Source organism: Saccostrea cucullata, unplaced genomic scaffold (genome assembly GCF_032062105.1).
Source record: "Saccostrea cucullata isolate Sc308-1 unplaced genomic scaffold, CSIRO_AGI_Scuc_v1 ctg4796, whole genome shotgun sequence".
NCBI lineage: Eukaryota > Metazoa > Mollusca > Bivalvia > Ostreida > Ostreidae > Saccostrea > Saccostrea cuccullata.
In genome coordinates, this window is record NW_026930568.1 from 10,664 (window position 1) to 25,296 (window position 14,633).

The window sequence follows — 14,633 nt, forward strand, 5'->3', positions numbered from 1 at the left end:
GATCCACCTAACATTCTTCTCTGCAAGCATTGATGCCATTTATTTTTGGAATGCGCAATTACTATGCGCGATGCAAGCAGTGAGTTTTTCCACTGTCATGGCGGCGGAGGTTACCTGTCCTTGTAATTCCTAGCGGCAGCGACTGGAATCAAGGGCAGAGAACCAGTGCTAATTCCTTGTGTTTACAAAATTATGCGCGCGCAGCGCCACCTATACCGCTGGCATTGCTAGAAGAGGTAGGGGGTGGTAGGGGGGAAGATCTTCATCCTCCCCTAGCTTGTTAATAGTGATCGGCTGGACCGTCGGTGTCGTTTACTATAAATAAAATCATAATCCATAAATGTTAAAATCTTATACATGTATATCATATATCTTATAATATTGCAGTTAATGTTGCTCAGCACCCCCCTCTATCTTTTCTAATACCCATCAGATGGTTATTCCTTTGACAAAAATAAATTTTCTAGGTTTTTTTACACTGTATCAAGGTTTCACAGTATTACGATTTATTCTATTTTCACTTTACGTATGCAACACACTACATTTTGTAGCGGAGTAAACAGGCCCGATAGTCGTGAACTGAGCAGGGGACCTAAGGTCCTAGTTGAGCGTACGTTTTATCCTTCTGCTTTAGATTTATTTATAGTTCGCGCTACCAAGTAAAACGGCATTTGATTGGTCAGAATTTCCCTATAGGCGGCGCTGTCGTCTACACTATGGAGGAGCGGATCTATCTGTGGCCCCTTTCATAAGAATATCCTTATTTATTTGTTAAATAAAATTTGCCAGTAATAAATGTCTTCAGGATTATACTTGTCAATACATACCAAGCTAGAAATATACGATTTTTTTTGACAGTATAATTTTTTGAACAGTTAAAAATGTTTTAAAAGTGATGAAATAAAATACCCTGTGAAAAGTCTCATAGGGGACTCAATAAGAGTGTGTGGATTTCTTTTTTTTCTTTTCCTTTTTTTTTTAAGGTATCAACATTATTTATGAATATCTACTTGTACATGGATACATAAATATTTAGCGGATCTATGGAAGTCTGAATCTCATTTTTGTTGTGATTTTTTTTAAAATTTAATATTTTATTTTATAAAGTTTTTCAAATAACAAAATTTCAGTTTCTTATAAAGATCACTATCAAAAGAAAAATCTAATACGATGTATGCATTTGAAAAATTCAAAAAGATTTTTTTTGACAATTGGAATTACATATAAAGTCTAAATTAAAGCAGGAAAAAATAAGTTAAACAATGTATAATGTACAATCTGCAGAGGAAGTTGTTCAGTCTACATACATCTTTCAGTAAATGCATGTAAATATCCACAAAGTTATATGACTTTAAAGTGCAGTGCATGTTGTTAATGTATACATACCTATATGTACATTACAATACTCAAATTTAATACACATCAAGCATATAAATATAGTTTTCAATCCTAATAAATGCGTTTAATTTTAAAAATGTTAGATTTAGAAAATTCTAAAGACTTCTCAGTATTTAAATCAGATTTGTTTGTTTTTTTTAATATTTGAAAGGTGAAATATACATTTTTCATTAAAATAAAGAAAACAATAATTATAATTAATTGCACCAATAATGTAAAATAAAAAAAAAAATAAAATTGTTCTTACTTTAGATGACATCATAACCATGTAATGGGAGTAATAACAGTTGAGAAATGACTTGAGGTTTCTAGATAAGTGTACAGTTGTTAAATAAGCATATAAATCAAGTAGTGAAAGAAAAAGAATTGGTGCTCAGAAAAAGTTTATGAATTGATTATTGTTGGATATACTAGTATTTTGGAACAAGTTTACTGTTACGTTTATAACTATTAAAGTTTGAGGTGTCGTTGGACCGAGGTGCCTCACATTTCTTTGGCCCGGTATGTTGAACCCATTACTGGTCCAATGGCCCAATACATGCCCCTCTTTTTTCCGAAGACGTTCTTAGACTTTAAGTGCTCTGGCTAGATAACCATTCATCTCATGATGAAATATTTTGCATTATTTGAATGAAAAGTAATGAGGTACATGTAAGAGATGGGAAAGATTTTTTTCTTTTTGAAGAGAACTGAGTTCTTGATTTTCTGATACTGACCATAGACCTGCATGACGCAAACCCTTTGCTTTAGGTCTATGCATTGACAATTTCAGAATTAAACTGATCAACTGATTTATCAATAAACAATAAAATGTAGCAATTTTCTCTTCACGGCTCCGCCCTCTCTAACGGTAACACCGTCTAACATATTATATTAAAGTTTTTACCTTTTAATCTTGCTACATGTAAAATTTATTTCAAAGAAAAACCCGACTCAATGTTTATTAAACCGCTGAAATACGGATGAAATATCACCAATTCTGCCTAATACAATAACAATCAATCGATCATTATTTATTTTAAAACTACGGCGCCACTGGGCCGTATAAAACATATACATGAGGGAAAGAAAAAAATAAGACCAAATTTAAGAATGACTCAGTTAACTTTACTTCATATGAACGCGTGTTTGTATAAGTATTACGCCAAAAAATTGAATAACGGAGAAAAGTTACTGCATTGAGTATTACCGAATTATGACGTTATCAGCACCTTCATGGCGTCAAGTCATGTGATCCAAACATGGCGGCGCCCATAAATAAGGTCAGAGAATAGAGTGTGCTGTTATCACCTGCATATGGGGTTTATGTCTCTCAGTTGATTCGAGGCACAAAAGCATGCTCAAAGCATGTTCAAAAACCATTTCTATAAAGAGACGAGTTATAAACAAACAAGTTGATAAAACAAGGATACCAGGGTCTAGATTGAAGGTATGATTTCTCAAGTTATGTTCGATACAATGACCTTGTCAGCAAATACAACCTCTCATTGAGTCAAATGCTAATGCGTTTTTCATACAATCGTTAGTCCATGATTATTTACATATTGAATTGTCTACTTTTTCGTTTTCTCCTATCATTAATGGAGAACAGGCGGGTGTGACCGGTCAGTAGGGGATGCTCACTCCACCGTGGCATTTGATCCAACCTTTTAGAGGTTCGTGTTTACTCTGCTCCTGATTTGAATTGTTTGAATGAACTCTTGAATACTGTTTGTTATCTTCTTGCATTTCATTTGAAACACTGAAGAAAAATCTTAAGAATTAAATACGGTTGTTGCCTATATCGGCCTAGTAAATTTGCAAAAAACAAACAGTAATATTATCAGGTATATGATGCTTATTTATTTTCTACACCCTCGGGTCTCTCCAACCACGGTATTAAAATGGCGCCAAAACGTCACACATATACTACGTAAATTTCAAAACCTTTCCGTGTACCGATAATTTCACTAAATATTGCAATTTTTATGATTTTGATTGCAATTTTCACTATGGCCGCAACGAACGCGATTCATGAGACTTATATATGTTTTTGATATAACTGAAATGTATTAATTTATAATGATCCCATCGATCGCGTTTGCTGCGGCCAACACTAAAATTAAAGTTTTGGTTATTCCGGATTCCAGTAAAAAGCATGTTACAGTAATATTCTTACTTCAGAAGTCGTATCGTCCTTTTCATTTTGCGATTCAATGAAATATAATTTTTAATCATAAATCATTAACATACATTATGTATCAATAAGAGTGAAATTGCCTTTGAAAAAATAACGCTTATTACGGATTTTTTTCAACAACACCAGTTTGGTTTGTTTCGTTATCTACAAAAAGCGTCCGTGACAACATAGATGTAAATTATGACGAACAGTCTAGAGTCTGCAAGCTGCATTTAAACCAGAAGAAAATGACCAGGTAATGATTTAATACATAATTGCATAATATGGGAGTTAACATTTGACAAGTTGTTGTTAATAAGACATCGACATCATGGTTATGTCGTCTGATAATGTCGCACAAGTTAGTGTAATGAAAATGACGTCAGCGAACATTCGAATCATATAATTGGAGCAATAATGCCCAAAATAAGTAAAGCAGATTTTGATTAACCCTTACATTCGTTCATATTAGTGATGTGAAATGTTTTGTTGATCGAAAATTTAAGAGCTATAATAAATTTCTTGCGCATCAAAGTAGACCAAAAATATTTTCGACCTATATGTATGAAGCTTGAATGGCTGAATGGTTATAGTAGGTAGGTAAACGCGCGGAAGGTCGCGAGTTCGACCCATACTCGGGGAATATTTTTTTTTTCATTTATGCATGTATATTTCAAAATTCTTTTACTAGAAATTTAAAAAAAATCTGTTTATTTATTTATTTCCAAATGTAGAAATGTATATGCATATTTTATAATAATATTTTACAGAAAAGAAATATCACAAGAAGAGAGTTAAAATGATAAATGGATGGGATTAACTACTGACACTAAATCAGGTAAGGGTATAATGTATAAATTAAAGGTATACCGGGGTATGTCTTCCATTAATATTTTTTATTGAAATGATCTTGGTGAGAGCTTTTGATAGAAAATAAATACAGTGCTCTTTAATTTTTTAAGATTAATTACAATGTAAAAAAAATATATATATTTGGTGTAAAAAATAACGATAAAAGACAATTTTTTTCTACTTTACATATATATCTGGCGATGATGATGGCTCTAAAAATTTTTGTTACTTTACTTTAAAATTTATTTTCAAGGTTTTCTTTTGAGATTCACAAATTTGTTGCAAGGTGGAGTAAATATTTTGTCTGTACATTAATACAGGATGCCAGGAACAGGACCTAAATCATATCCCTGTATTCTGTGTAATAAGAGGACTACACCAAACGACAGGTACAAAATAAAACCTAAACATACTTCAATATTAGAAAGAAAGTATTTACAAAAGGTAAAAGAAGAAGATGTTCTGTGTTGGAAGTGCCGATATATTTGTGAATCGCAATTACCAACTTCTGAAAGTATCCCCAGTCCTCAGGAAAGTGAACCAAATAAGAGAATGAAAATGTCTGTGACTGCAAGTCCACCTTCTGTGACTCTTAGCATCCCCAGCACATCAAAGAGCCATGCGAATTGTCTTATATGTAAAAAGCCAGGTCCAAAGCTTATAGTGGTGACTCAGTATGCCCGTGTCAGAGCTTTCTTACGAAAAAAAATGTTTGTTCCTGCCGGCTCTAGATGTTGCCCAAAACATATTGCAGATAAAGAGTTTACTGACGATGCACTACAACAAATGCAGCAAACAAACCCTGACACAAATATCAACAGGACATCCATTGTAGAACTGCTCCAACAAACTAGGGAATTCGCTCTACGGAATGAAAGTATTAGACTCAACTTTGATGACGCCAAGAGTATGGATAACGAAGATTATTATAATCTTACTGGGTTGACGAAAGACCAGTTTGATGAGCTGCTCTCATACCTGAAAGACGTTGACATAAGGGCAACCAAGACCAGAAGTGTGAGGTCTTGTATTGCTATTCTATTAACCAAATTGCGTTGTGGAATGAGCAATCATTTGCTTGGAACTCTCTTTGGCATGCAAAAATGGCAGGTAAGTTCTTTAATTTACAAATAATCTACATTGTAGTTCTCTGTAATCTCTAAAAAAAAATAATAGTATAGATCTGTGTTTTCTTTTCTAGATAAGGCGTGCTGTATTGACAGCAAAACATGCTCTGATGTTGAACTTTGTTCCACATCATTTGGGATTTTCCCACATTACCCGGGAGGACGTTAAAGAAAACCACACCCGTCCACTTGCAAAAGAGCTGCTCTGTACTGTAACTGAAAATCTAGTAATACTAGTACTTGATGGGACATATATATACCTACAAAAAAGTGGCAATTTTACATTCTCAAGAAGATCATTTAGTACTCATAAACACAGGCCGTTGATTAAACCTATGATAGTGGTTACTACATCGGGGTACGTTGTTTCGGTGCTTGGGCCATACCTAGCCGACTCCAAGAATTCAGATGCTAAGATTTTGACGCATATGATAGAAACCAACGTAGAGGAAATTAAAGATTGGATAAAGGAGGAAGACATATTCATTGTCGATAGAGGGTTTAGGGATGCAGAAACTCTACTCAACGACATTGGAATTCATGTTGAAATGCCTTCCTTTCTACCACGTGGAACAAAGCAACACACAACAGAAGAGTCTAATGCAACACGTTTAGTTACAAAAGTAAAATAATTATTGAAGAAACTCAAGATCAAAAGCATAATTATTTTTAAAATGTATATAAGATGTAATTTTCAGAAGTATTTCAATTGTGTTCTGATTAAATACTAGTAAATGAAAAAGAACTGTAAATTAAAGTAAATCAATTAAGATCAACATTTGTTTTTAGCTACGATGGGTCGTCGAAAGTGTTAATGGTAGAATCAAAACCTGGAATTACTTGGACAGAACCATTCCCAATAGCCAGATACCACACATCGGGGACTATGTTCGGATTATTAGTGCCATCTGCAATAAATTCAGGCCTGATGTTAGTACAGGATTAGAGAGTGACTTGTCGACAGCTGCGAAGATGCGTTTTCTCTCCACGGAAGTCAATGTACTCAAGGAATATGTAGAGACAAATGGTAAATTGCTACTGTAACTCAATATAAGAGCATTACATCAATATATTTCCATTTCTAATTCTTTTCCCTATAACAACCCTTTGAAAGTAAGCGGAGTTGATTTCCTGATAATTCTGCAGGAATGTAAATTAGGCAGATCGATCGGTCAGGAGCTTTATGAGCCTAATATGCAAGAAAATCTCGTGTACATCTGTCTCTGTGTCTGACGATAAGGAGGCAAAATATGCATGTAAATCTCGTGCAGCTGTCTTTGTGTTTGACGTCAGTGTGCGAGGACTATTGAAATTGGCATGGAAGTCCTCGTGTAATTTAAATCGATTAGTCTACATTCTTAATGTCTAAGTCTACAATTTTATTTCACAATGAAATGGAAATATAAGGAATCACTGTCTAGTTTTGAGAGTATGCCAGGGACATCAACAATAGTGGGAAACATGGGATAATTTTAGCATAACGGGCTTCGCCAGTTATGCAAATTATCCCATGTTTCCCACTATTGTTGATGCCCTGGCATACTCTCAAAACTAGACAGTGATTCCTTAAGTAATTTCTAGTCTATTATTACTCCCCTGCCGGTGAAACCGGAGGTGATTACAGGTCAAGATTGTACTTCGTTCCACTTCATTGATAGGGGTTTCCTATCGTGATTTTTTTTTCTAAACGCTTGCAAATATAATCTGAATTTTTAGTAGGTGTGCATCTTGATGAGTTATAAATCAGATTTGCATTTCATTCCGCTTCAATGATTTTTTACAGAGTTATGGCATTTTCATTTTTTAACGGGGACCAGATTTTACATGCCGATAGGGGACTATTGCTTATGCAGTGCTCTCAGAATGCTTGTTTTATAATATCTTGATGAATTATGAATTTCTAAATTTATTACAACTAATTATGAGTAACATGCTTTTTTAAATGTAGGTTTAGACAAAAGGGAAGTAAGGTGGCGGAAGATTGACGCCAGCGACACAAGCATTGCATTTCCGCAACTGTCTGAAGAAGAAATACGCGAATTAACAATGGGGGTATATCAGATAAAGCTAGCTAAATCCTATGCTCAGGAACATCTGGATAAAGATGGCAACTATGAAATTTACGTCAACAATGACCATGATGGAATTCTACGTGCAAAACTTCAAAGCAGGCATATATCGGCAAAGAAGTATTTATTGTGGATTGGGTTTGATGAGATAAATATAAAATCATGGTTTTGCAAATGCAAAATAGGGTCAAGAGTGGTGGGAATGTGCTCCCACATCACTAGTGTTATATGGTTTTTATCCTTTGCAAGGCACAGGGAAAACCCAAAGATTGGAGTTCGCAATTGTTGCAGTTACGTTGATGATGCTGCAGCGCTGCCCGTTGATGATTCTGACAGCGACGAAGACAGCCTTGTCGGAAATGAAGAGGAGTGATATTAACATGTTAACATTTTAACTTATTAAAAGTTATTGAACTTATTAACGTTATTAACATTAATATGTTACATTTGGTTCAAATGATTTTAAGATTTGAAAATGTATTTTGAAATTCATAGAGAGAGAGGGGGGAGGGAGGTTGCTTCTTTAGTACTAGTTTTTGAGAGGACGTAATGAGAACGAGCAAGAGAAATAAAAGTAATGAATTTGTCAAGGTATTCAATAGGGATATCGATTTGTAACAAGAGGCCCACGGGCCTTATAGGTCACCTGTTTATGGCGCAACAACTTTCAAACAATTAAATTTGGTTCATGTTTTAAACCAGAGGCCACGGAATTTGCAATTCAAAATTTGAAAGAGGTACCATTGCTTATAATAATTTAGACTTAGCATGCTAACTCTATTTACTTAATACCCAGAGGTAGATCAGAGTAACATTAAGAGAAAATGCACTTCCACTTTATAACCAGTTGTACACCTCATCCCAAAGGAACCACTGATCCTGGGGCCACATATTTCAAAATTTTGCAAATTTTATCATAAAATGGTTGATTAACACCAAAGAGCAAATTTCAAAGCATTTATTTATTTTCAGACTTTGTAACCCCCCCCCCCCTCACCCCGACCCAGGGAAGGGGCGGGGGCATAAAAAATAACCATTTTGCTAGGTGCACCTTTCTTCATCATGAATATATATATTTGGATCATAGGCATAACACAGGAGCAAAGCAAAGAATTTCAAAGAATAAATGCATTTTCACTATAAAACCAATAGAACCCCGTCCTAACATCAAAACCCCTGACCCTGGGGTCACAAAATTCCCAATTTTGAAAGAGGCACTCTTGATCAACATAGCTATTTAATTACATAGTTTATTTAATACCCAGAAGCAGAGAAGAAGACTTTCAAAGAATTTATGCATTTTCACTATATGATCAATAGAGCCCCCCCCCTCCCCTCCCAACACAAAAAACCCCTGACCCTGGGGTCAAAAAATTCACAATTTTGAAAGAGGCACTCTTGCTCATCATAACTATGTGCTTGGTTAGTTTATTTAATACCCAGGAGCAGAAAAGAAGATTTCCAAAGAATTAATGCATTTTCACTATATAATCAATAGGGCCCCACCCTAACACCAGAACCCCTGACCCTGGGGCCACAAAATTCATAATTTTGGAAGAGGCACTCTTGCTCATCATAACTATGTGCTTGGTTAGTTTATTTAATACCCAGGAGCAGAGAAGAAGATTTCCGAAGAATAAATGTATTTTCACTATATAATCAATAGGGCCACACCCTAACACCAGAACCCCTGACCATTGGGCCACAAAATTCACAATTTTTGAAGAGGCACTCTTGCTCATCATAACTAGGTACTTAGTTAGTTTATCTAATACCCAGAAGTAGAGAAGAAGATTTTCAAAGAATATATGCATTTTCACTATATAACCAATAGAGCCCCGCCCTAACACCAGAACCCCTGACCCTGGGGTCATAAAATTCACAATTTTGGAAGAGGCACTCTTGCTCATCATAACTATGTGCTTGGTTAGTTTATTTAATACCCAGGAGCAGAGAAGAAGATTTCCGAAGAATAAATGTATTTTCACTATACAATCAATAGGGCCCCACCCTAACACCAGAACCCCTGACCATGGGGCCACAAAATTCACAATTTTTGAAGAGGCACTCTTGCTCATCATAACTAGGTACTCAGTTAGTTTATCTAATACCCAGAAGTAGAGAAGAAGATTTTCAAAGAATATATGCATTTTCACTATATAACCAATAGAGCCCCGCCCTAACACCAGAACCCCTGACCCTGGGGTCATAAAATTCACAATTTTGGAAGAGGCACTCTTGCTCATCATAACTATGTGCTTGGTTAGTTTATTTAATACCTAGGAGCAGAGAAGAAGATTTTCTAAGAAATCATGCATTTTCACTATATAATCTATATAGCCCTGTCCTAGCACTAGAACCCCTGACCCTGGGGCCATGAATTTCACAATTTAAGTTGAGGACTCAATGCTCATTACATTCATAATAACAGTTTGCCTGCTTGATGTCCAGGAGTAAAGAAGAAGATTTTTAAAGATTGCAATAATTTAAGTGGTTTTTGCCCCACCCCCCAGGCCCCAGGGGGGCAGGGACCATGAAATTCACAATTTTTGTTCCCCTTCACCCATAGATGCTGTATACCAAATTTGGTTGAAATTGGTTAAGTGGTTTCAGAGAAGAAGCTGAAAATGTTCAAATGTTAACACACGACGCACGACGCACGACACACGACACACGACACACGACGACGGACGAAAACGGATAGCAATAGGTCACCTGAGTTACTCAGGTGACCTAACAAGTTAATTGTTTACTCGGTCGGAGGTATGGTAATCGTTAGAAAATCTGTAATAAGTTAGGCGAAAAAGTTTAAAAAAATTAAATTTGAACGCAATTTTTTTGAAGGTTATTTATAAACATTGATAATTTAGGATTTCACACGTTCATTGATTTAAATGTGTCTACTAGTATGATTCTACGGTATGTGGGGCATGGTTCTTGGTCATTTTGTGTGTGAAGTGTAAATTATTGTTAAAACACCAAGTTGTTACCCCGACTGACCTGTAATTCTTTGTGTCCAATCCCTTTGGCATTTGTCAATGAAATATGTTCAAAATTCATTTATGATAATTAAATCACCGTTTAGCACTGTGAATTAAACACTGTAAATTTAAAAATGTAATTCAGAATAAATCTTAATTATGGTGACAACGCTGAATGAACTTAGGTGAAATCTGCTTTGGAGAAAAGATCTATGCCTTTTTTCTCAGACATGATTCATGGTTTTCTTGATTTTCTTCCAGTCTACTGAAACTGAATATATATATATATATATATATATATATATATATATATATATATATATATATATATATATATATAATAGTATGCATATTATTTTCTCATCAAGAATCAAGACAAATAGAACAGTTTTAAAAATTTTAGACTTAAGTACTTCTTGTGTACATGAATTAACTTATGAAAAAATATATTGAAAATATATTTTGATATGGTTAAGCGGTTAATCGCTCTTTAGGTTAACCGATTAGCAGTTCCGTATTCGGTTGCCATCCCTAGTATTTAATGAGAGAATTTTTTTTGAGAGAGAGAGAAAGACTGCACATTGTAGATTTACTAGTTTCAGAGAATAAAAATTGTCTTATTTATATATTATATACATTGTTTTTTGATGAATAATTTCAGTGACGTCACATATGTTCTTACGACGTTAAAAAGGAAAAATATGGTAAAAAGGATGCAAAATTGACAGCGTTGTTTCTTCAATACTAAGTTATACACAAATTTGTAACCACTGTCATCTGAAAATATAAATCCTCTATATTTATATTCCAAAATATTTTTAAATTTGATGGTAGGCCGAATTTTGCCCTTACTGTACCTTGTTTTTTATCTTGACAAACTGTAAGTTTGAAATTATTGAAATTTCTTTTAAAAAATGATAAAAGTATTTGCTTTTTGCCTTCTGTTCTAATCCTAAAACACACCTCAGGCGTCGAGAGGAAATGCTTATGCTTCGGATTGCAAAAGCAGCGCTTTTTTTCTCCCCCTTTTCACTTTGATATACTTACTTGTACTTGTAGTACTCATTCAAAACTTTGTCTCATTTGAGAAATTGATTGTATGTAGAGCATGCTCTTTAGTTTCAAAAGGCCCTGGAAAAATAAACCCTTTATTTTTAATATAACCTTTGTGGCAACGCACTTTGAAAAAATTACGCACTTTGAAAAATTTTTTCAAAGTGCGTTAAACTTGGGACAAAATCAACGCACTTTGAAAAATTTTTTCAAAGTGCGTTAAATTTGGGACACACTCAACGCACTTTGAAAATTTTTTTCGAAGTGCGTTAAGAGTATACATCAATATATTTTACCATGGAGACACTTAATGCACTTTGAAAAAAAATCATATTTTAGTCATGGAAAGATTTTATTTGTTATTTATCTTTCAAAAAACTAAGCCTAACCCTAACCTCAAAAATAAATTGATTTACTCCCGTCGAAAAGAGGAGAAGACGGGTATAAGATCCCTCAGTCCAAATCTTTATCTTTCCAATACATAGGTGTCGGTAACAAACGGGGGAGGGGAGCAATAAACCTAAAAAGGGTACGCTGCATTTTCAATGCTTATACGATGTATATATATATATCTTTCCAAAATAAGTGGGGGGCTTAGCCTCCCATCCCCTCTCCTGGCCCTTCGCCCAGTCTCGATGTCTATGCTATACTCAAAGCATTCATATAATTATGTATTTACCTAACTGGTATGACGTTGAAAACTTTCAATAATAAATGAGTTAATCAAAACAGATGAAAACTAGAAATTTTTAAGTACAGTAAAACGTATGAGAGAGAAAGAATTTTCATAGTTTTGAAAAATCAAATTGGCCCCTTTTTATCATGATAAATGCTAAGTTGCTTGAAGCTGTCCTCTGTGAGTGCCCCCTATACACCTTTACATCTACTTATCAAAGACTAGAATTAAAAAAAAAGAAGAAAACGAATTAATGAACTTAAACAATCGTCACTCTTTTTTTAAAGACCCTTTAATTTTCCCTTTTATTTTATCAAACCTTCAATATTTAAAACATCAATATCTCAGGTCCTACAGTGACTTTATCATAAAAAAGTTATCAAACCAGGATCTGTTATTTATCATACCGATTATTTGAAGGAATATTGATCAATCTTTACATTTTTTTCAAAGTGCGTTAATATGGTCGATATTAACGCACTTTGAAAAAAATTATTTTTTTCAAAGTGCGTTAGCTTGGTCCCAAATTTTAACGCACTTTGAAAATTTTTTTCAAAGTGCATATTTTTTCAAAGTGCGTTGTAACAAACCTTTGAAGTTAAGTATACACAGGTTATTCAAAACCTTTTTTTGCAGATTGCAGTGATTATTTAAAAAAATCATTGAAATGGTTTCCTACTAAAACATACATCTCCAATTTGGGAAAACGACAAGGATGATCCTCTCTACGTAAAGATGTCAGATAGCAGCAATGCGGTATGCTGGACATCATCCACTATAAATTTTTAGATCATCATTCTTTAATAATAATTTCATATTTTGAATTTAACCGGCTTAAGCTATTGCTTTCATGTTTCACAGGTGTATTCCTTGAAACATGATCTTTCTTTTGTTTTCACCTAATACTTGACTTCTTGAAATTGGACTTTGACCTACTTTTACAAAAAAAAAACTGTAACATTGACCATAACTTTTGAACAGTTGGTGCTAGGGCGTTCATACTTCACAAGCTTATTCATTGTGACAGGAATTTTAATTGGGTAAATATTTTTTACCCTGACCTTAGAGTTAGACTCACTTTGTAAACCAGAGTCTCTGATGAGACTGTAGCTCTACTGGTCTGCACGTATAACAAAGGAAAAGTAGCATTTGGATTTGAAACTTTGCAACAGGCAACAATAAACATAATTATATATCTTAATGTAGTCTACTTGTGTGCCAAATTAAATTTAAATCTGAAACTTTGCAACAGGCAGCAAATAAACATAATTATGTATCTTACTGTAGTCTACTTGTGTGCCAAATTAAATTCAAATCTAACCAAAATTGTAAAAGGAGTAGCGTTTAAAAGACATTTCACAGAAATTTCAATTGTTAGTAACCATGGCAACACCGTTCATCGAAATAAAAAAACTGTGCACTAATTTATTTATCTTTGTGTAGTCTACTTGAGTGCCAAGTTATATTTAAAACAGACCGAAACTGTAGGAGGTGTAGCGTTTTAAAGGTTCATCGAAATCAAACACCAATCCAATAAAATTACAGTGAGGTTGCCAATAACGAATCGCCCCCGTTAACGAATCACTTTCAGATGAAAATTCTGCATTTTTCTTATCAATGTCCAATTCTTAGCTTAACCTATCCTGTCATGCTGAATTATTCTTGCTTTTATCGTTTATCATGAAATTATTAAATTCAACTCGTTCGATGTCCTAATTTTTAAATAAACATGAACACGCTTTTATGACGCAGACTAGAAGCGTGCATGCAGCAAACTACTTTCACTTTTCGGTTGCGCTCCCACGTGAATCGTACATTCTAGGTAAACAAATTTGATGCAGATGTTTAATGAAATTATGTTTCTAAAAGCACTGACAGTGTCATACAATTTCTAAATCAGAGATCAATAGTATTCACTTTAAAGTTGGAGGTATTTAGGTTTCCAATTACGAATCACTATTTCAAGAAATATGAGATGCAGGGATCCTGTCCAAATTATAATTTTTCGTATGCGGTTTTTTGCACACCAGTTACAAAAAACAGATGTCAACCAAACAGCGTACAATAAAGGTGATTAAAACACACATGATCAAAATTAGCAGCCAAAATCACTAAGAAGTGCAGAGCATGTGGAAACGAGAATGTCTCCCAGTGGTATGTGTGCATGTAAGCTAATGTGAAGACATCGACGATGGCGCGAAGCACTGGTCAGATTGGGGGTAGATGCGAGAAACAATCATCCCTTCTCAGGGGAGGGGGTGTTAAAAAAATCATGTTCATTCTGGAAGACAAGTGAGAAAAAAAATAATATTCCGCGAA

At 34.4% G+C, this 14,633-nt stretch overlaps 1 protein-coding gene across 1 annotated transcript; it reads left to right on the plus strand.

Annotated features, from left to right (window-relative positions):
* Positions 1-5,614: 5,614 nt before the first annotated feature.
* On the plus strand, positions 5,615-8,012 carry LOC134229122 (uncharacterized). Its single transcript, XM_062710839.1, has 3 exons — positions 5,615-6,158; positions 6,325-6,562; positions 7,484-8,012. Exons 1-3 carry the CDS (start codon positions 5,646-5,648, stop codon positions 7,975-7,977), a joined length of 1,245 nt encoding a protein of 414 aa, XP_062566823.1. The 5' UTR covers positions 5,615-5,645; the 3' UTR covers positions 7,978-8,012.
* Positions 8,013-14,633: the final 6,621 nt, after the last annotated feature.

Coding starts and splice junctions, on each gene's coding strand:
- LOC134229122 (XM_062710839.1), top strand. CDS start 5,646: ATGTTGAACTTTGTTCCACATCATTTGGGATTTTCCCACATTACCCGG. Junction 6,159..6,324: donor CAACACGTTTAGTTACAAAA/GTAAAATAATTA, acceptor ATTTGTTTTTAG/CTACGATGGGTCGTCGAAAG. Junction 6,563..7,483: donor GGAATATGTAGAGACAAATG/GTAAATTGCTAC, acceptor TTTTAAATGTAG/GTTTAGACAAAAGGGAAGTA.